The following is an 18,433-nucleotide window of genomic DNA, read 5'->3' on the forward strand; positions in this document are numbered from 1 at the left end:
AGTTTAGGGGTCGGAGAAGATTTCTGGTAATAGCGCGAGAGGGAGAGAGAGGGAGAGAGAGAGAGAGAGAGAGAGAGAGAGAGCGAGTTAGAGGGGGGAGGGTGAGGGAGAGGGAGAGAGACCTCGAGACGACCCTGGAAGGGCGCTTCGCGAAGCGACGTTTTGAGAGAGGCGCCTTGCCGCGACTATAAATGCGAACGCGCCGGCGAAAATCATCTCAGTGTCGAGTGAGAAGCGAAAAAACCCACGGCGGACCTCTTATATGTGTATATGTCCGTGCGTGTTTGTGTACGGAACAGTCTCGATGAATCGGAAGCACGTGTGTACACCGTTGGTTCGCAGGTTGTCGTGATTTTAACGCGGAAGGAGCAAGAACGTTGATCGTCACCGGTGCTGCGCGACGCGGCGCGGCGCGGCACGGTGCGGCGCGGCGAGAACTCGGGTCGCAATCGAAATAACTTTGATCGTAGCTCGTGTTCTCTGCCGCCTTCCGACCTGCCACAGGTGCATCTACGTTCCGTCGTCGCCCTGGTCGCCCCTGTCTAAAACGTGACATCGCCGTTTTATAGGATTTTATATTTATAGGATACAGGATTCACAGTGGCGAAATCCAATAGCGGAACATCCTTGCACCGAGACAGACCGACACAACTGTCGCCAATAAAAGTGATTTACGATCCTTGAGCTGACGATCGGCGTGATACGAGGTTACCGTGAGAATCCGCGTTCTGCTCGTATTCTACTCTCCGAACAAGTTGTAAATCGTTTGTCGAGCGAGGAATGGGCCATTGGACTTGGCCATACTATCACTGGGGCACGTAACGTTATCGAAATTGAACGAAAAGGAAGGAAACTCGAACTCGGCTTGTCACGTCCTACGTTTAATACGTACAACTCGTTAATATATACCAAAGGTTAGTATCTCTTTACATCGATCTCAGCTGTCTTAAAGTTGCTCTTTTCAAGTATTACATCAGCTAATAATAGATTAGGTAAATAAATATCGTACGATGTATCTTATCGCGGATCGTTGCGATATGTGCGTTAAAACGCGTTAGGACTGATTACGCGTCGTTCACAAATTTGGAATAATTCGGTATAACTCGGTCCGATTTCAAAACGGATCGCGTATCGAGAACAAAAAGTATGTATCGTACCATACGTATGTACGTACGCAGATAGCTGGTCGTATTACGGCTGACGGTTACGTTAACGCCGTTAATGCGTCCGACGCTTGCACATGGTCTTTTTTTTTTTTTTTTGGCATTAACGAATCGTTTTACAGTTCTGCGACAAATTAACGATAACGACGACGATCGATCGATATTTAACGGGAAGGAACAGCGTCGACAGCCACTCGTTCGTCAAAGTCGCTTGAAAAGGCATTAACGAAAGATTGTTAGCGTGCAAAGGCGATAATAAGTTTTTATTGCGTCCGCGTGCACCAGCGTCGCGATTAAATCGATATAGAAGCATCGACAGGTTGGACGAAATACAACAAGTGGCATATTTATTTAAGCAGCGGTTCAACCGTCACGATTGTCCAGCATTGCGCACGTTATATACACTTGTGAAAACATGTTCGCCAGTTGGAAGAATAAACGACCGCTTGTTTCGAGAATTCAGCGAGGAAGACGGAAAGAGAGAAAGAGAGAATGAAAGAAAAAATATCGTAAAACTGGTCGGAACCGTAAAATTTTCCATTCCGTCCCGTTCGATCCGATTCGATCGTACCGCTTCCGTCGCGCAACTCGCCATCCGTCTCACGTAACACGACAGTCGTACTTGCGATCATTTTCGAGCATTATCGCGAATCTTGCACGTAGAATCGGTATCATCGCAGGTTTTCCTGTTGAACGTCAGCGATCTTTATACGTAATTGCGAATGTGCACGAGACCGATCATAACGCGTGCTTTGTGCAAGCGTCCCGCTGCGATCGTTGGATCACGATGTTTCAGTTTCTTACGTGAATTATTAGGGAAAACGAGAACGAGGGAAACGAGGAAAAAAGAGCACCGGCATTCGCAACAACCATCTATTATCCGATAGTGGATCGAACATAAAGCTCAAACTATACAAACTATAGCTTATAGATTTATACGATCGATAGACAAGGATCCGATAGAGGGATCGCCGTTTTGTTTAATCGGAGAACGTGATAACGCGGAGAAAGAGAAAAGTAGAGAAATGGCGAATCTGTCACGAGAAGCGATAGAGACGCGATGAAAAATCGAAACGCATCGTGTTCCATATCGTCGCTATAAGAGCGATCGCTTAGGCTTTAAACGGCTGCGATTGTTCGATCGAAAAGAGCGAAAGATAGTCTCGTTGGAAGCTTCCGGCTTCTACGAATTTACGTGTTTCACATTTCTCACTTGCTTCTTTTAAGAAAGTTGCCTCCTCTCTCTCTCTCTCTCTCTCTCTCTCTCTGTTACAGATAAGATTCGTGCAACGCGATGATCACTCGAGCGAAGCTGTGGTGGAAGGTGGCATGCTCTGGTCAGAAGAAAGCGGTAAGGAAATAACTGCAACTCTGTTCGATTCGATGGTCGATGAATCAATTTCGATAATTTAAAAAAGGATCGATAAGATGGTTTGCGCAATCGCGAATGCGGCGATCGAATCGCGCTGCAACTATCGGAGGAAGCTCTCTTCCTAAACACGTTCGTTCCGCTTTGTCTTATCGTTATCTGATGAATACTCGATAGAATCTCGATGGTACTGCGGCAGATTGGAAAGGTGTTTCGATGACAGTCGTTAGTTGGAGAACGACGTCCGGCGAATCCGCGGTTAATTTGCAAGGAGCGAACAGCGACGAGAGATATCGTACGAATATCGGACGAATCGTAGGAAGAATGGCATGCGGAAGAACAGGAGCGGCGAGACGGAGCGACTCGAGAGATACAGTGTCGGGGGAAGAAAAGCAAAAGGGCTCCGGCACGCGTTGCACAAGTGTACGCGAGTAACGAGACAATGCAATCGAACGATCGCGATCTGTTGCGGTAATTATCGCGATTCGACGTATCGGTGGAGAAGATGCGCGCGGACTTGTTTCCACGAGGCCAGTTGAGCGACGTTGCATCGTTGCGTAATCCGTTGGCGTTCGGGACGACCGCGAACGGAATTCATCTCCTATTGCATCTCTTAGGTCGAATCGGGCGCGACACGCGCAAGCCCGATATTGGTCGAAACGCGGAAACCGATACCGACCGATACGAGATACGAAACGGCACACCGGATCGCCGATGCCGGATCCTACCTATACTACGGATCGTTTACCGTGCTTTTCACCGTGGCGCATTTTCACCGCGGCGCATTTTCACCGCGCCGTATTTTCACCGCGCCGCATTTTCACCGCGACCAAGGTGATTCTCATAGGTGGTATTCAAAGGTGTCGCTACTTTTAGATATTCGCTGGCCTGGCGGCGCATTCTGGACAAATATCCGTGGGGCTTGGTCAAGGATTCAGCGCGATTTTAGTGCCGAAACTGTTGGCCAGTAACTCGGCCAACACCGATCAGACCTCTTGGATCGCTGCTCTAGGTGTCATCTCTAATCCTTTGGGCTCGTTAATCGCCGGACTATGCGCAGAGTGGTTCGGAAGAAGATCGGCTATCGCGTTGGCCAGTTTGCCTCATGTCGCTGGATGGTTGTTGATAGCGTTAGCGAAAAACTTGCCTCTGTTATACGTGGGCAGATTCGTCAGTGGAATCGGCATGGGCATGGCAAACGGCCTATATCTTTACGTCAGCGAGGTATTTCTCCCTTTGATTCGTTACATCGCATAATAATTAACAGCTTATACCGACCAAATATGATAATTAAGGTTTGACCGGTGAGAAAATATTACAGGCCGCCGCACCAAACCAAAGAGCCTGGCTGGGAAGCTGTGGCCCAGTTTTAGTTTCGCTCGGTGTCCTGATGATTTACTCGTTGGGAGCGTTCACCACGTGGGAAAATGCCGCTGCCATCAGTATAGCACCTGCCATACTCTCGCTGGCGCTAACGCGGTAATAACTATTTTATTACCTCTTTATTCCCATCTATATATTTTTTTTTTTTTCTCTATCTCTTCTTCTTCTTGCATTTGCCAGTATGATCCCGGAAACACCGAGTTGGCTAGTCGCTCGAGGACGAAACGAGGAAGCGAAGGAATCCTTGTTGTGGCTACGAGGCTCTGGCCTAACCACCGACAGAGAGTACGAGGAACTTTGCGAGGCAAACGTGAAAAGAGAAGAGGGAAAAGAGAGTCTGTTGAAAGCTCTTCACATGCCGAGCGTGTGGAAGCCTTTCCTCGTGCTGTGCGCTTTCTTCGCGCTCCAGCAAATGTCCGGCATCTATATAATCCTCTTCTACACGGTCAGCATCCTCGAGGACATCGGTATCGACCTGAACGAGTATTCCGCGAGCGTTGGAATCGGTGTGATCAGGTTGTTCGCGTCGATAGCCGGCGCTGGTCTAGCCAACAGCTTTGGCAGAAAAGCGCTAACCTTCGTCAGTGGCTTAGGAATGGCGATCTCTGCCGTAGGCGTTGCTCTCTCCTACAGGTTCGTATCTTTTCCGCTTGTTATTAACTCGACTTTTCTCTTCCTCTTTCTCTTCTTCCTTTCGATCGTCTCCGTAAAGCTTTGGCCTGGCCAGCACGACAATGCATGCATAAATTCGACGAATCGTCGGCACAGTCCACGTCGAATTTAACGCGTCGATGACGATTTTTACGATACGTATGTAACTCTAGTTTGCAGGTGTAATAGGAGCCATAAAATGAGCAATTCCTCCCATAATCTATTCTTTTTCCTTCGCCTAATAGCATATTTCATAATATTATTATGATAATATACCAATAGTGGCATAATATTAAACACGATCAAACACAATAGTAAATGCTAGTAAATAGTATAATAACCAGGCCGGGAAAGGCGCAAATTAATCGAATCGATCGATCGAATTTTCCTCTCAGGTTCAAATTGCCATCGGTGGTATCCTTGGCATGCATCGGAGGCCACGTAGGCTCCTCTATGATAGGATTTCTCACTTTGCCATGGGTCATGACCTCCGAACTCTATCCGCTAAGGTTCAGAGGATCTCTAGGAGGCATCACCACCAGTATCGTACAAATGTTAACGTTCGCAACCATCAAAATGTATCCTAATCTGGAACCGATAGTTGGAATCGAGTGCTTCATGTGGACGTTCGCCGTAGCTTCTAGCTTAGGAGCCGCATTCGCCCTCACCATCCTCCCCGAGACCAGAGGTCGAAGCCTCGACGAAATAGAAAACGAATTCTCGAGAAAGCTCGCGACAGACCCGACCGCCGACGTTGTCCAGCCAACAGCCACCGTCTCTCTTCGACCTAATAATATCACGCTCGAGAAATTTGCCTCGATTCCCGAGGAGAAGCATCGCAATGTCACGACAAACGCGTACGCTTACGACAATTTCTGCATCGACTTAACCGCTGACCATATAGAAAAGAACAAAAGCGAAGCTGCCAATGATTCCGATGCGAACCATCGTCATCTCGCTCGCGCAATCTCGTCCGAGCACGTGTATTTCTAACACCGTCCATTTCCACCGAACCTTCCTTCTCCATTCACTCTCTTTTTCCACCCATCCGATATACCCATAGAAACCGGCCCCTTTTTCACCTATTTTTCCATCTACACCATTCTTAACCAGCCTGAACCAGCGTTTCCCGCTAATGTAATACAACCAATGGTCGATAGTTTGCGCAGTTTCCAACTAGATCCGGACCGATCAGTCGAGTAGAACCGTACAAATGTTCTCCAACTACTTTTCTATATATACCTGCTACGTTCAAATATCTACGTTCAATATCAATTCGCCTCGCTACAACTCCACATAATTGTAAATATAATTCTCTTTCTGCAAAGTGTATATAATTTTATTTCCTATCAATAAATGAATTATTTTTCCAACGATAGCTTTCTTACAATTTACCACGATAATCATCGCCAATGCGAAACTCCGAACCTTTTAGATAGATCCGTGCACGAGTTCACCGATACACCGATAGCAAGAAAGCCGACGACGGTCTAACAAAGAAAATTACGCGATCGTAAAACTACAACGAATGAATTAGTCTTTTCCACTAACCAGAATCGAAACTACCACCAGTACTTATCTACTTTGCACGTGCGTACACACGCTACCCTTCTTACCAACAAATTACCCAACTATTCTCTTCCAGCATCTGACCAGACCAGTGCTCTGCCATCTATCGGATCCGGCTGCAACTGCAGAAAAGTAACAGGAGTATAGAACGTGCGAGCAGGTACACCTGCTCAACTCCTGTCAGACAAGGACAGGCTATAATATAATATAAGAAAGACAAAGGCGTGCTTCTCGCTCTAATTTCACGATCATTCCTTAATTACTCTTCTCCCTGCTATAGGTCGTCGACTTTCAACGTCGCAAGACAAAGGTAGAACCGTTAGGTAAGCCGAAAGGTAGCCGATTTCAATCGGAATTTACCTTCAATTAATTAGTTATGGACATTTATCGTAGCAAATGTCGCGTCTGCCGTGATACTGGTCTGCGACTTTTTACAAATACCAACTTTACGCCATATTAATTCGATCTCTAAGGAATCGAAGAAGCTTCCTTACATCCTCTACTAAATTCTTTGTGCATAAAAGATCGCAAATTAACTACGTGTAGCGAGAATTATGTGAAAATTCGCGGCGTGGGCTCCGCGTGACTATGGAACGCCGCGGATAATTATTAAAAACCGAATAATTAGCCATTGATTAAGCAAATTCCGGTCGAAATCCGATCCCCTCTATATTCTTCGTTTCTAAATGTGCGGAATTTTGTGCCAGAAACGATTATCGAAACAATTATCGAAAATTCGATGAATCAGAAAGAGACGTCGTACGTCTGTCCTTGTCGCACAGTGGCGCGCTCCTTGTTTAACACAGGAACTCGTCTGTGATACACCTTCTTGTACGTTCTATATTCCTGTTAGTTTCTTGCGATTTCGGTCGGATCCGATAGATGGCAGTACCTGTTATATCGGTGGTCATATATCACTGCTAATCCGCTATGTATCCGATATCGGAGTACTTACACGATACGTTCATTTTTAGTATAGTATAATTCGAAGCACGTACGAGTATAGTCGATGATCAGATTGTCGGACAAACTTTCGTTTGTAAAAAAAAAAAAAAAAAAAAAAAAAAAAAGACGCTAATCAAATGGATTAATTTGTCATCTTTTATGATTGCATCTACCGGATTAGAGAGCCTCGGCTCTCTTCCTACATTCTTCCCTTTTCTTCTAAGAAATGCATGTACAAAGATTTACAACTTTTACGCAACAGATCGAAGCAATCGCCCGAATAATATTTCATTTCTCGCAACTACCTTCGAAATTTTTATCGAAATTCTACGTAATAATTACTCCGTTTCTACTATAATCGCATGATAAAAATTACGATCTAAACAGCTTTCGCCATGGTATACAGGGCAAGTACACAACAATCTCGTGTATTTGTAATATAACTTTATTAATTATATTTAATGTAATACAACATACTATCTTACATATACATAACCTCATAACGTAAAGTTTACCCTAGCAAATGTGATATTTGCAATGTTGGTAACTCGAAAGGATCTGCATATGTGTAACATTCACCGAAATTTGGTTCGATATAGGTATCTTCTGGCACACTTTCGTATATCGGCATTCCAAAAAATGTGCCTACTTCCCAATTTGGGACATCCTTCATTACATCAGCTTCTAATTCTCTCATTCGTTTCATATGTTTTAACATCCTGTGACAAACAATTATTCTCCCTTTAAATGCAAAAATCTTTTAAAAATCACGCTGCGAATAATTACATAACAAGTTCGAAAATATACACGATACATTCATATAATTAATGAATATGTATTAGAAAAATAGCATAATAAGGATAATGCAAATGAGGATAATAACAAACTATATTACTAACGTTTATGAAATTCTACCAACAAATAGCATAACTTATACATGATATCTTTTTCACAGTAAATTACGTGATATCCATTATAAGACAATTATGCTTACGCTCTATCTCTTTCTGCGAGCAATATCGGCACCGTTGCTAGTTCTCGACTTTTTGTTTCGAGCATTCTTTTTCGCTCGCTTACCCAATTTTTATAGTATAATGGAATTGACACGGCATTGGTAACAATAAATAACCCCACACCCATACGACCTAAAAATTAATTATACCTTGTTCTACCATTATAATTTTATATAACATTTGCCACATGATTCGCTCTTGTAAATTAATATTTTAACTAAATTCCATTAATTTTACTTTCTGATAATTTTACATATCGTTTTTGAAATATTTCAAATACACAAGTACTTAAAGAAACAACTGTATATTCAAATTTATTAATTTCGATTAATTCCAGTCTGTTAGTGCTTTAAAAATACCGAGTCAAATTCCAATAATCTATTAGATAATGAACTAATACATGTAGGTTATAGGTTAGTTTGTACCTGTTAGAAAACTACGTAGCTTAATTCGGTTGATATTGAAAGGTGCATACCCTCCCTTAGGAGGTAAATCTTGAGGTCCTGTTTTCGGCCGAGACATCCTTCTTAACTTTTCATTCACCGTATAAACAATGAATAAGTTAATAAAGACGGACGGTATAACATATCCGACTTTGGTTAGAACATAGGAACAACACTAGCACTCCTGGTGAACATTCCAAAAATTATTTTTCATCCTATATATATATATATATATATATGTTATGCACGGATTCTTTACGCAAGTATATATATGTATGTACATAAAATGCGGTAAACAGTTAAAACTTTCGAATTAGGCCTTTCGATTCTCACCTTTATATGTTGTTCGAAAATTTCTATAAATATTAATACGATTAATATTCAGTGTTCAGAAAAGGTAAAAAGGAAAATGAGGAAAAGCAAAGTTAAATAAAAACGAAAAGAATTGAGCAGTTGTATTCATTTGGTATTTTATTATTTAAAATTTTGATAAACTATATTATAAAGCTTTAATAAAGTATGTTGAAATAACCATTCATACTTAAATATTACTACTATATGTAAAAATGGTTACTATAACGATACTTTCAATAAAATACAGTATCGAGTAAATATATTTAAGCGTTTGTATCACATATCAATGTGTTAATTAATTATACATAAATTTGTAACATAGAATTATATATTAAATAATTTATTCTTATTTATCTTATCATCTATACAGTACATAGATACAGGGCGACAGAACTCTATAATATGAGATATCAGTCGAAAGCAATTTTTATATAGAAGAACAGAGTATAAGGAGGAAATAAAAGGAATTTAATCGCTTTTTTTATCGTTTGTTGATTGGACGCATTTGCTGTATTCGTCGTTTAACCGATCATATTCCTTGGCAAGGGATTCAGCTTGCGACTTTATAGCTTCTTTATCTTTCTTTTCTCTCGCAAGTTGATTTTCCAATTCTTGATTTTTTATTTGTAATTCGCTAATCTGAGCTTTCCATTCTAATGTCACTTTATCATGAGCTTCGTTCGAGTCGTTTTGAACAATCTCTCCGCTAATTTTTTGTTGTAACAACAAATGTTTCGCTGTTGTAGTTGCCGATTCAGCTTGACGCGTAACTGCCTCACTTCGTGCCAGTAGAGCGGCTTGATTAGAGATTAAAATCACAAGACGACGTATAACAAGACTTAGGAACAGTGAGAAACCAGATATATGAAAGTTACGTTGCGCCCTGAAGAGTTTCATACTACCTGTATAAAATAATAATGGAATCAGAATCAAATCCTAAATTCAAGATAGATATAATATCGTATGTGACAAATATATGAATATACACCTTGCAATCCGGCATCGACATGATGATGATCCCTCTCTACAGCTACAACTGTTGAATACTTTCGCATTTCTCTAATAGCATCCAATAAAATAACGACTAATATCGCAAGCAAAATTAAGAAATAAATTGATGCTCGATCGCTTAAACTTTTCAAAAACTGGGATTTAAAAATCTTCTGCCATCTTGTAGGCGAAATTATTGGTAACACCAATAGTAAAACTATTATGACCTCGACATACAGAAATCCAGCGATTAAAGACCACTGAAGACTCATGATTAAATATTGCTTTAATTTCTGTGAATATCTGAAAATATCGCAAAACATTTAGATGCTGCGTATTCATCTTTACAGTTAATCGTTTTTATAAACACCATTGAATAGTATGACCGAAAGATGTTTATAGAAAATATGTCAAAATTTTATATTCGTACAAACAGAAATGTTTAATAAAAATCATTTTCAATTAGATATGTAGATACCTCTATAACATATGAAATATTATAATACTGAAATCCTTGTGAGTAAAAATAAAGTTAAACTTTGTCATAACGGAAATAAAATTACTGCCTTTTCTTATTGCAGTCTAATAGTTTTCAATGCGTAGCAAACCTGAAAATGCAAATCTTAATTTTAACAATCCAGCGATTCAAAAGTTGTACGTATGTAAAGTTCAGCGTTTTTAACGTATTCAACAGCTTATTTTAATACCATGCTGCTTTTATCTATCACCTGATTGACGCGCACAAATGATCATTTATTCTCCTTCTGTTTTTTTTCGCTGGGTACCTTCGCCCACTGTAATTAAAATATTGACACCTATTGTAGATAAACTTTACCGTAAATTAACGTATTAACGTAGGCAACTGGAATCTTATGACTAACTCCAACCTAATTCAGTACTCACTTACAAATTCCATGCTCTAATTTTTACTATTTTAGGGGCATATACCTCAAGGAAAATATTTGACTTTTTCACGTCTAAGTGGTCGCCGCTCACATGTATCTGTTATAGCCAACGACTCCAATCACTGAACGAATCGTGGATAGAAAAGCCAACGTGATTGGTCAAAAAGTAAACTGTCAAATACGCTAAGAACGCTCGTAACGTTTACATTGCTGGATTCCTAAAGTTAAGACTTACATTTTTGCATTCTATCCATTGGAAACTATTGTAATGAAAAATGACAATAATTATGTTTCCATTAAATCAAAGTTCCGCCCATATCGTTATTTTAATACAATATTAATTCTTATCCTTACCTTCTATATTTCTTTCTTTCTTTTTTTCTTTTTCTTTCTCCTCTTTTTTTTTCTTTTTTCTTTTTTTCCTTAGATCACAACTGTAACAAAAATTATTATCGTATAATAACATCTTTAAGCATTATGTGTATAACAATGACAAAAATTAAAATTAACAACAGTGTAACCAAAGTTAAAAATAAAAATATAGTCAACAACGCATGTCATTTGTTTAGACTATTTCTATATTTTTAAACATATTACATATTATAGTAAGAGTTTAAAAACTATTATTTTAATAAATTTAAAACAAACTAACCTGTTGATCATGCTCATATAAACACTCGCTAGGGAAAATCGTTTTAAGATTAGGTTGTGAAAAATCAATATGGAAGACAATAAAGTCCTCGTTTTTTTCGAAATAGATAAAGAACGAATAGACTGTTTCTGCCTCTGCCTCTGCCTCTGCCTCTGTCTCTGTTTCAGATATTTATAGCATAACATTATAGAATGTAAATCTTCTTGTTTTCCATGTTGATTTTTCACGACTCGATTTTCTACTATACTTTTGGCAGGGAGGAAATATTCTACTACATATCTCTGTAACTATGTACTTATGTATCTTGACTTATCATCAGATTTGTCAATATTTAGCTGATAATTCATATATATTCATATATTTTTTAATGTATCGTAATACAATGATATATTTCTATACATTCAGATAATTTCATTATCTGATATATATTATCATTCCATTATATGATATTATAGATTCCATTAAAAATATATGGTCATATTTATATTTGTATACATGTGACGTATATTTGGCAATTAAAAACTCATATTCTTAATATAAACATTCCACAAATTACAGGTACAATGGCCTTGACGGGCTAGGTGTCCGGGTTAAAAACTAAGGCTATTACCGTCACGAATATATGTATATGTTAAAAACAGTATAAAAGATCTTATTTCACGTGCATTCAAACATTCAAATACAATGCACAATGCATGAGAATTCTGAGGGGTAGAGACGGGCAAGAGTGAAGAAATAATGTTCCAAAAATTAACGATTATTGTCAGGAAATATTGATATTACCTTTTTAGTATGAAATTAAAGGTTAGTATTCTTGTGTCAAAATAAGGAATCAATCAGATAAATCTTATTAGAAAGAAATTATGTTTGTATGCTTTATTACTGTTACCTGTTGTTACTTTTAACAGAAAGCTCTCTATTAACAATCGCGAAATTTGTAGGTTATGTATATTTATTCCCGAATTTTAATTTATACATTTAAATGAAATAAAACTGAAATTTTATTATAGAGATTTTAAGAAAATGCAAGGTAATTTTTAATTTCTGCTTCCTGATATTACTACAAGTTACTTAATGCACAGGCGACTCTTGTGGATACAAGAATGTATTTATAGAATATCTCACCCTTTACTTCTTTCTTTTTTTTTTTTCGTCTATAATGATTCTATATAATTCTCTATGATCTCTATAATTGTTTTTATAATAAATGATTATATTTTTGTGAATATACATTTATGAAAACACTTAAACATATGTATATTTTGAAAAGAATCTGCTTCTTACTTATAATTTAAGTAAATGCCTATTTTACAAAGCGAAATTCGAATTTGCGAAAGAATTGTAAACTTACCCTTACGATAAAACTTTGTATTGTATGCGTATGTGTACCTATATATACATATGTATACATGTATGTATATACAATGTGTGTAGGTTACATGTTACATATTTTTTTTTCCTGATTAACGTATATTTAAACATATTAGTGTAATAACAATAGAACGGTACTGTATCTTTGATGTACATCTAAATCCAATTGTATTTATCATATGTACATAAATAGTTGCAGTGGTTGTGTTAAATGTTATATCTTATTCATGATAAATAAACCATTAATTTTAATCGATACAGTGTTCCCAGATTTTGGTATATTTGTAACCTTATTAATAAATAATAATAGTTTTGTAAGCAGTTGCTATATTATCGATTGCAGTAATCAAATTAAAGTATGTAAAAACTAAAGGATACGTACACATTTGCTGTCATACGTGCATTGACATTACTCACAAATCAGTTAACATTCAGTTAGTAAAACAAAAAAAGGGACATAAAAATTCTTACATACGTATGTGTGCGATTTGACTAAATATTAACAAAAAAAGAAAAAAAAAAAAGCAATTACAAGAAGAATGTAGTGGAAAATGTAGTTTCTTTTTTCATAAAATATTATTTTGGTATAACAAAACTTTTGACATTTAACAATAAGAAATGTAATAATTGAAATTTTGATTAAGAGATACTGCTTTCAATTTTATTAGTTTGCGAATTAAATGCGAGTACAGATTACGTATAATATTAGTATGATACTTGTATTTGCATAAAAAATCCGCTGTATTAATATGCTTAAAAAGTGTTAAAAAGAATTATTTATTTATATTAATCTTACATGTGTTTCAGGTAACCAGTCATACAGTTTATTCAATTATTGGTGACAAAACATTTTTACTGACAGAGGTAATAAGATTTGCAAGTAATTTGTTGTGAGTTTATCAAAAAACAAATTTAAACAGACAATATGGGTTCTGGACAAAGTACTCGTAAACTTACTATCAATAACGAAGAAATAGGTGTAATAGAAATATCAGAATCCGTTGTGGAGCGTTTAACTCAAAAAATGCCTGAAACAAATATTAACGTGGCAAGTGAAGTAAGATCTACTACTTTAGCGGAGCCGTCTTCTAAAAAAACTGTTTCTCAACAATTACCTCAAAGTGGTGATATACTAGCGAATGCTGGATATCCCACATATCATCCACAATTAACTTTAACCGCTCTTCAAATACAGCAACAGAATGAACAAGAATTTCGTAAACAGGATAATTATTGGCAACAACGTTTGCAGAAATTGGAACAAAAACATTCAGAAATTAATGAAATCATTAACGCAGAATATAAAAAAGCAGCGGAACAATTATATATTGATGGTATATATAAATTTGCCACTTTCTTTTGTAAAATATGAATACTCCGTACGGTATTCATAATTCAATTAGTTTTGTGTTGACCACTCTTAATGTTTTGCCTATATTCGTTAATAATTATTAATAATTGTACACATGATTATTCTTTTTTAAGCTTTTAGAAGATTTATATATTTAAAATATTTATTGCTTTGTACAATTTGTACACATATACTCATACATGCACACTGCGTACAGAATACATATCATTTACTTATATAATATATTATTTTTAAGTTAAATATATATATATCATATAAACAGATACAGACATAAATAGCATTCTTTAAATGCTATATTGTTTATAAATTGTTTATACTGCAAATTGATAATTTACCTTTTATTATCAATTTTTGTAGGTAAAAAAGGGGTAAATATTCATGATACTGTCCAACCATGCAAAAATAGTTCTGAGAAAGTGTTCAAATGTTATCAGGATCATCCTAAAGAAATTCTGAAGTGTTCTACCTTAGTCGAAGAGTTTTCTAATTGCGTAGATCAGCGTCGTGCGCGTGTGATTGCAGCACGTTGTTAATATATCTTAATATTGAATTATTAGTAGCCAAATGTAATGTTATTTAATAAAAAAAATTTCGAAAAATAAATTATCTGAAAAAAAATTATGTAATATATATATATATATTCAGACTTTGTACACTTATTTTTATAATACTAATAAGAATAAGTAATATTCCTATTATGAAATATCACATTTAAATAATATAGAAATACCACCAATGAAAACAAGATTGATTAAAAACAGGAGAAGGAAATGGCAGTTGGAAATAAGATACTAAATATAGATATGTAATCCCGAGAATCACATTAACGTGTTACGTATATATATGTCATATAATTCGAAATGATTTGAAAAAAATTATTCGTTAAGTGATAATTTTCGTTATTGTAAGTTTGTATCAGTACTCTTTATTTATTGTTTATGTATATTGTTTCGCGTTTCTGCTTTTATACTCTTCTAATTAATTTCTATCAAAAAGCGAGAAAATCAAATCAAAGGTATATACATAGTCGTATCATTATAATTACATCTTTCGTCCTAACATTTTGCCTGGCTAAAATTTCTTCATATCTAAACTCATTTCCATAAATCTTTTCTAGGAGATGACTTACTTTTTATTCTCATAGCCTAATTTCGCCCCTGAAATATAATAACTTCCTGTCCAAACATCTTTTTTTGTACCATTACAAATAAGAGAATAAACAAGGGTGACCGAATTAGATGGAACGGCTTCTATAAATTTATGATTATCTTTTAATTTACTTTGAAAACTGTATTCACAATACATACATATGCATACTTCGCACTTTGTACCATTTATTTTTATACCATACGTGGAGATACCAGTCACTTGTTACATACTGGTATGTATTTTTAGTGACTAATGTTTTGAATAAAATCATATAGCTTTTAGTTTAATTAATTAATTAATTATAACGAAATAATCAAATACTGGCCAATTTTCTATATTTAGCGCATTATAATTAGTGCAAAATAAGCAACTTTTCCCAATTAATAATATAAACATTAGGTATCACTTGCCAATTGGAAACGTTTTAGCAAGAAATTAAGTAAAGTAGAGTAAGGTAAAGATGAATTATTTTACTTGTTACGGATCTAAATACGATATATAATATATTGCTTTATTATTCAATATCGAAATACTTTTGACTTCGTGCAAATAAATTATTAAGTTTAGAATATTGGCAATCCTGATGATGAATGAATCATCATATAGTTGATAGCAGTTAACTAACAGGTTAGTTTAGATTTTTAAAGGTATTAAGGTAACTGTTTTTATATTATTTGCGTCGTCTGTAGTATATTTAATACGCATTCTAAAGACATAGAAAATATTTTAAATAGATAATATGTATTTATTTCTTCTCGGTACTTGATACAATTTAAAACTTAATTTTATAATTTCTATTTTGCATAATGTCCGATGATAAACATTTGTAGTTATATGTGCAGATAGAATTTGATCGACGTCAATCAATTAAAGTTTCATTTCAGTTAAACAAATTTCTAGATCATAAATAACTAATCTAATAATTTTTATCTAATTCCTATTGCATGTTAGTACGAGACCAATATTATTATATATTTTCTAGTTTGTTTATGTTTCTACTTGATTATATTTATTCAAATTGTTAATGCAGACGATGAATAGTTAGTTTGAATTTAATACTTTATTGCCATTAATTTTAGTAAGTTGTTCTTTTATGTATATATGTATGTATGTACGTACGTACGTATGTATGTGTGTATGTATGCATGTATGCATGCATGTATGTATGTATGTATGTATGTATTATTATTAATGACAATAATAATTTTTCTATATGATATTTCAGATGTGTAAATCCATTACAATAACAAATAAACATGAGCCTGCACTGGACTTTAATTGCTGGATTTCTTTATTTTGAAATTGTAGTAGTTTTATTATTAGTATTACCAATTATTTCACCTAAAAGATGGCAGAAGCTTTTTAAATCCAAATTTCTAAAAAGTTTAAGTAGTCAAGCATCAGTTTACTTCTTATTTTTACTTGGAATATTGGTTTTGTTTCTATTGGATGCCATTAGAGAAATGAGAAAATATTCTACAGTTACCGAACATAAAGAATATCATTTGAATGCCGAAATGCAAGGTGTGTATACATATTTCTAGTGGCATATTTATGGTATTTTATCTATTTGGAGAGCTAATTTCTATTCCACTATTACTTTACATAGGCAATATGAGATTATTCAGAGCTGAACGAAACTTTTATATAGCCGGTTTCGCACTGTTTTTAAGTCTTGTTATACATCGACTTGTGATCTTAATTTCTACTCAAGCCACTCTGTTGGCACAAAATGAAGCAGCTATGCGTCAGGCTGAATCTGCTACTACAACAGCAAAACATTTATTGTCGCAAAAAACAATCGGAGAGATCGCACAAAATGACTCAAATGAAGCTCACGATGAAGAAATAACAGAGTGGAAGAATCAAGTTAAGGAGCTGCAAACGAAAAATCAAGAATTGGAACATCAGCTTACAAAAGAAAAGAAAGATAAAGAAGCTATAAAATCACAAGCTGAATCTCTTACCAAGGAGTATGACCGCTTAAACGACGAACATAGCAAATGTCTTTGTTCAAGTGGTAATAAGAAAAGTGATTAAATGATGGTTTTGTTACATCCTTTGTCCTTTTTAAGTTTTTCTTCTTCGTTATTTAATATCTGCATCAAATTTTGTTATAATTATACGTATTTTATATTATATACATATATTATATGATGTGTGTGTGTGTGCGTATATATATATATATATATTATGCATTAATTTGTGCATTGTATAGTATTGTATGGAGGAAAAAATTGTGAAAGTATAAATTATTTAAAATAGGTAATTCAATGTTATAAAATAACCGACGTCCAGCGTATGTTGGGTTATTCTTAGCCCTCGCGAAAGGTTCGTGAAGAAAAGTATATACTAATCATAATAAAACATAAAGTTAAGATCAATAAGATCTATTTTTATTTATTTCTTTTTTAATTATCTTTCGTATTTTACACCTGGATCCTATTAACTACAATCTGTTTCTCATGATAATATGCAAAATACACATGTCATAATACATATGTACATGTGTAAAGTTATAAAAAGCAGCATAATACGTTGTGTAAAACTAACTATGTATAACAGTTGAAACTCTAAACAATCGTCATTGTATGTCTGTTGTTGTCAATCAACAAAATAACGTAAAAAAACGACTCAAAAACGTACGCATACGTGTATTATCAGTTATAAGTTAACGTATTGTCCATATTTTCGAAATTAGATCTAGGTGTAACGACGTCGGAAAATCGAACTGTTATTTCAGTTATTGTCATATTTTCGGTGAAGAATTGAGTTAAAGTTTCAACACCTGCTCGAGGCTGACGATCAAATGGATGATATACCATAGCATATGCATCTGGAGACTTCCTATCCCTCGGTCTACGGTAACACGCAGCATCTTTGCAACCAGTTGATTCGTTCTATTCAATCTACATATATGTACATGTAATGCAAAACAACTATAGATGTAATCGATTAATTTTATTTTCTGTATCGATTGTTTCGATAACAGAAGTTGACCAGTATGTATCAACTATGAAAAAAGATATTGTTTATTTGCGACGACACGTCGTATGTACGAGTATATATTTAAGTATCATCGAAAATAGTAAATTGCTATTTTG

At 35.6% G+C, this 18,433-nt stretch overlaps 5 protein-coding genes and 1 long non-coding RNA gene across 24 annotated transcripts in view; 3 read left to right on the top strand and 3 right to left on the bottom strand.

Moving 5' to 3' along the window:
• The window catches only part of LOC126923185 (facilitated trehalose transporter Tret1-like), a 35,090-nt gene extending 29,151 nt beyond the window's left edge, over positions 1–5,939 (top strand). For 4 of the 9 annotated variants that reach the window (XM_050736427.1, XM_050736426.1, XM_050736425.1 and 1 more), the window contains exons 2-7: positions 586–914; positions 2,439–2,514; positions 3,409–3,756; positions 3,854–4,011; positions 4,096–4,548; positions 4,962–5,939. In XM_050736427.1, the coding sequence (XP_050592384.1) occupies positions 2,458–2,514; positions 3,409–3,756; positions 3,854–4,011; positions 4,096–4,548; positions 4,962–5,559 (1,614 nt within the window). In that variant the 5' untranslated portion in view covers positions 586–914; positions 2,439–2,457 and the 3' untranslated portion in view covers positions 5,560–5,939. The other 5 variants (XM_050736428.1, XM_050736424.1, XM_050736430.1 and 2 more) reach the window with 5 other exon arrangements.
• A 1,570-nt stretch (positions 5,940–7,509) lies between these two features.
• Positions 7,510–8,724, bottom strand: LOC126923203 (NADH dehydrogenase [ubiquinone] 1 alpha subcomplex subunit 13). The gene is made up of 3 exons (XM_050736469.1): positions 8,519–8,724; positions 8,075–8,225; positions 7,510–7,799 (listed from the first exon to the last, which is right to left on the bottom strand). Exons 1-3 carry the CDS (start codon positions 8,613–8,615, stop codon positions 7,592–7,594), a joined length of 456 nt encoding a protein of 151 aa, XP_050592426.1. The 5' UTR covers positions 8,616–8,724; the 3' UTR covers positions 7,510–7,591.
• A 490-nt stretch (positions 8,725–9,214) lies between these two features.
• LOC126923196 (B-cell receptor-associated protein 31-like) lies at positions 9,215–12,576 on the bottom strand. 4 transcript variants are annotated; one of them, XM_050736455.1, is made up of 4 exons: positions 12,327–12,576; positions 11,140–11,219; positions 9,879–10,183; positions 9,215–9,792 (listed from the first exon to the last, which is right to left on the bottom strand). In XM_050736455.1, exons 3-4 carry the CDS (start codon positions 10,150–10,152, stop codon positions 9,359–9,361), a joined length of 708 nt encoding a protein of 235 aa, XP_050592412.1. In that variant the 5' UTR covers positions 10,153–10,183; positions 11,140–11,219; positions 12,327–12,576; the 3' UTR covers positions 9,215–9,358. The 4 variants fall into 4 exon arrangements, with proteins under 4 accessions (XP_050592412.1, XP_050592411.1, XP_050592409.1 ...); XM_050736454.1 differs by lacking the exon at positions 12,327–12,576 and adding an exon at positions 11,438–11,586; XM_050736452.1 differs by lacking the exons at positions 11,140–11,219; positions 12,327–12,576 and adding exons at positions 10,359–10,488; positions 10,609–10,911.
• LOC126923200 (MICOS complex subunit MIC19) lies at positions 11,574–14,783 on the top strand. Of its 6 annotated transcripts, XM_050736461.1 has the most exons (4): positions 11,574–11,720; positions 11,996–12,241; positions 13,616–14,142; positions 14,538–14,783. In XM_050736461.1, exons 3-4 carry the CDS (start codon positions 13,734–13,736, stop codon positions 14,711–14,713), a joined length of 585 nt encoding a protein of 194 aa, XP_050592418.1. In that variant the 5' UTR covers positions 11,574–11,720; positions 11,996–12,241; positions 13,616–13,733; the 3' UTR covers positions 14,714–14,783. The 6 variants fall into 6 exon arrangements, with proteins under 6 accessions (XP_050592418.1, XP_050592417.1, XP_050592422.1 ...); XM_050736460.1 differs by lacking the exons at positions 11,574–11,720; positions 11,996–12,241 and adding an exon at positions 12,808–12,942; XM_050736465.1 differs by lacking the exons at positions 11,574–11,720; positions 11,996–12,241 and adding an exon at positions 12,936–13,084.
• LOC126923217 (uncharacterized) lies at positions 14,032–14,644 on the bottom strand. Its single transcript, XR_007713086.1, has 2 exons — positions 14,516–14,644; positions 14,032–14,240 (listed from the first exon to the last, which is right to left on the bottom strand). It is a non-coding gene; the product is annotated as an uncharacterized LOC126923217 (long non-coding RNA).
• A 513-nt stretch (positions 14,784–15,296) lies between the features above and the next one.
• On the top strand, positions 15,297–17,716 carry LOC126923197 (B-cell receptor-associated protein 31-like). 3 transcript variants are annotated; one of them, XM_050736456.1, is made up of 3 exons: positions 15,297–15,561; positions 16,555–16,853; positions 16,939–17,716. In XM_050736456.1, the coding sequence occupies exons 2-3, from the start codon at positions 16,586–16,588 to the stop codon at positions 17,367–17,369; spliced, it is 699 nt and encodes a 232-aa protein (XP_050592413.1). In that variant the 5' UTR covers positions 15,297–15,561; positions 16,555–16,585; the 3' UTR covers positions 17,370–17,716. The 3 variants fall into 3 exon arrangements, with proteins under 3 accessions (XP_050592413.1, XP_050592415.1, XP_050592414.1); XM_050736458.1 differs by lacking the exon at positions 15,297–15,561 and adding an exon at positions 15,652–15,783; XM_050736457.1 differs by lacking the exon at positions 15,297–15,561 and adding an exon at positions 15,798–15,956.
• The last annotated feature ends 717 nt before the right edge of the window (positions 17,717–18,433 follow it).

This window comes from Bombus affinis, chromosome 13, assembly GCF_024516045.1.
Source record: "Bombus affinis isolate iyBomAffi1 chromosome 13, iyBomAffi1.2, whole genome shotgun sequence".
NCBI lineage: Eukaryota > Metazoa > Arthropoda > Insecta > Hymenoptera > Apidae > Bombus > Bombus affinis.

Bases quoted from the DNA above. Each gene is read 5' to 3' on its own strand.
- LOC126923203 (XM_050736469.1), bottom strand. From the start codon at position 8,615: ATGTCTCGGCCGAAAACAGGACCTCAAGATTTACCTCCTAAGGGAGGG. The intron at 8,226-8,518 runs GTACAAACTAAC...ATTAATTTTTAG, and splicing joins GCTACGTAGTTTTCTAACAG to GTCGTATGGGTGTGGGGTTA. The intron at 7,800-8,074 runs GTAAGCATAATT...TGTTTGTCACAG, and splicing joins CTCGCAGAAAGAGATAGAGC to GATGTTAAAACATATGAAAC.
- LOC126923196 (XM_050736455.1), bottom strand. From the start codon at position 10,152: ATGAGTCTTCAGTGGTCTTTAATCGCTGGATTTCTGTATGTCGAGGTC. The intron at 9,793-9,878 runs GTGTATATTCAT...TATTTTATACAG, and splicing joins TGTCGATGCCGGATTGCAAG to GTAGTATGAAACTCTTCAGG.
- LOC126923200 (XM_050736461.1), top strand. From the start codon at position 13,734: ATGGGTTCTGGACAAAGTACTCGTAAACTTACTATCAATAACGAAGAA. The intron at 14,143-14,537 runs GTATATATAAAT...CAATTTTTGTAG, and splicing joins GGAACAATTATATATTGATG to GTAAAAAAGGGGTAAATATT.
- LOC126923197 (XM_050736456.1), top strand. From the start codon at position 16,586: ATGAGCCTGCACTGGACTTTAATTGCTGGATTTCTTTATTTTGAAATT. The intron at 16,854-16,938 runs GTGTGTATACAT...TACTTTACATAG, and splicing joins TTTGAATGCCGAAATGCAAG to GCAATATGAGATTATTCAGA.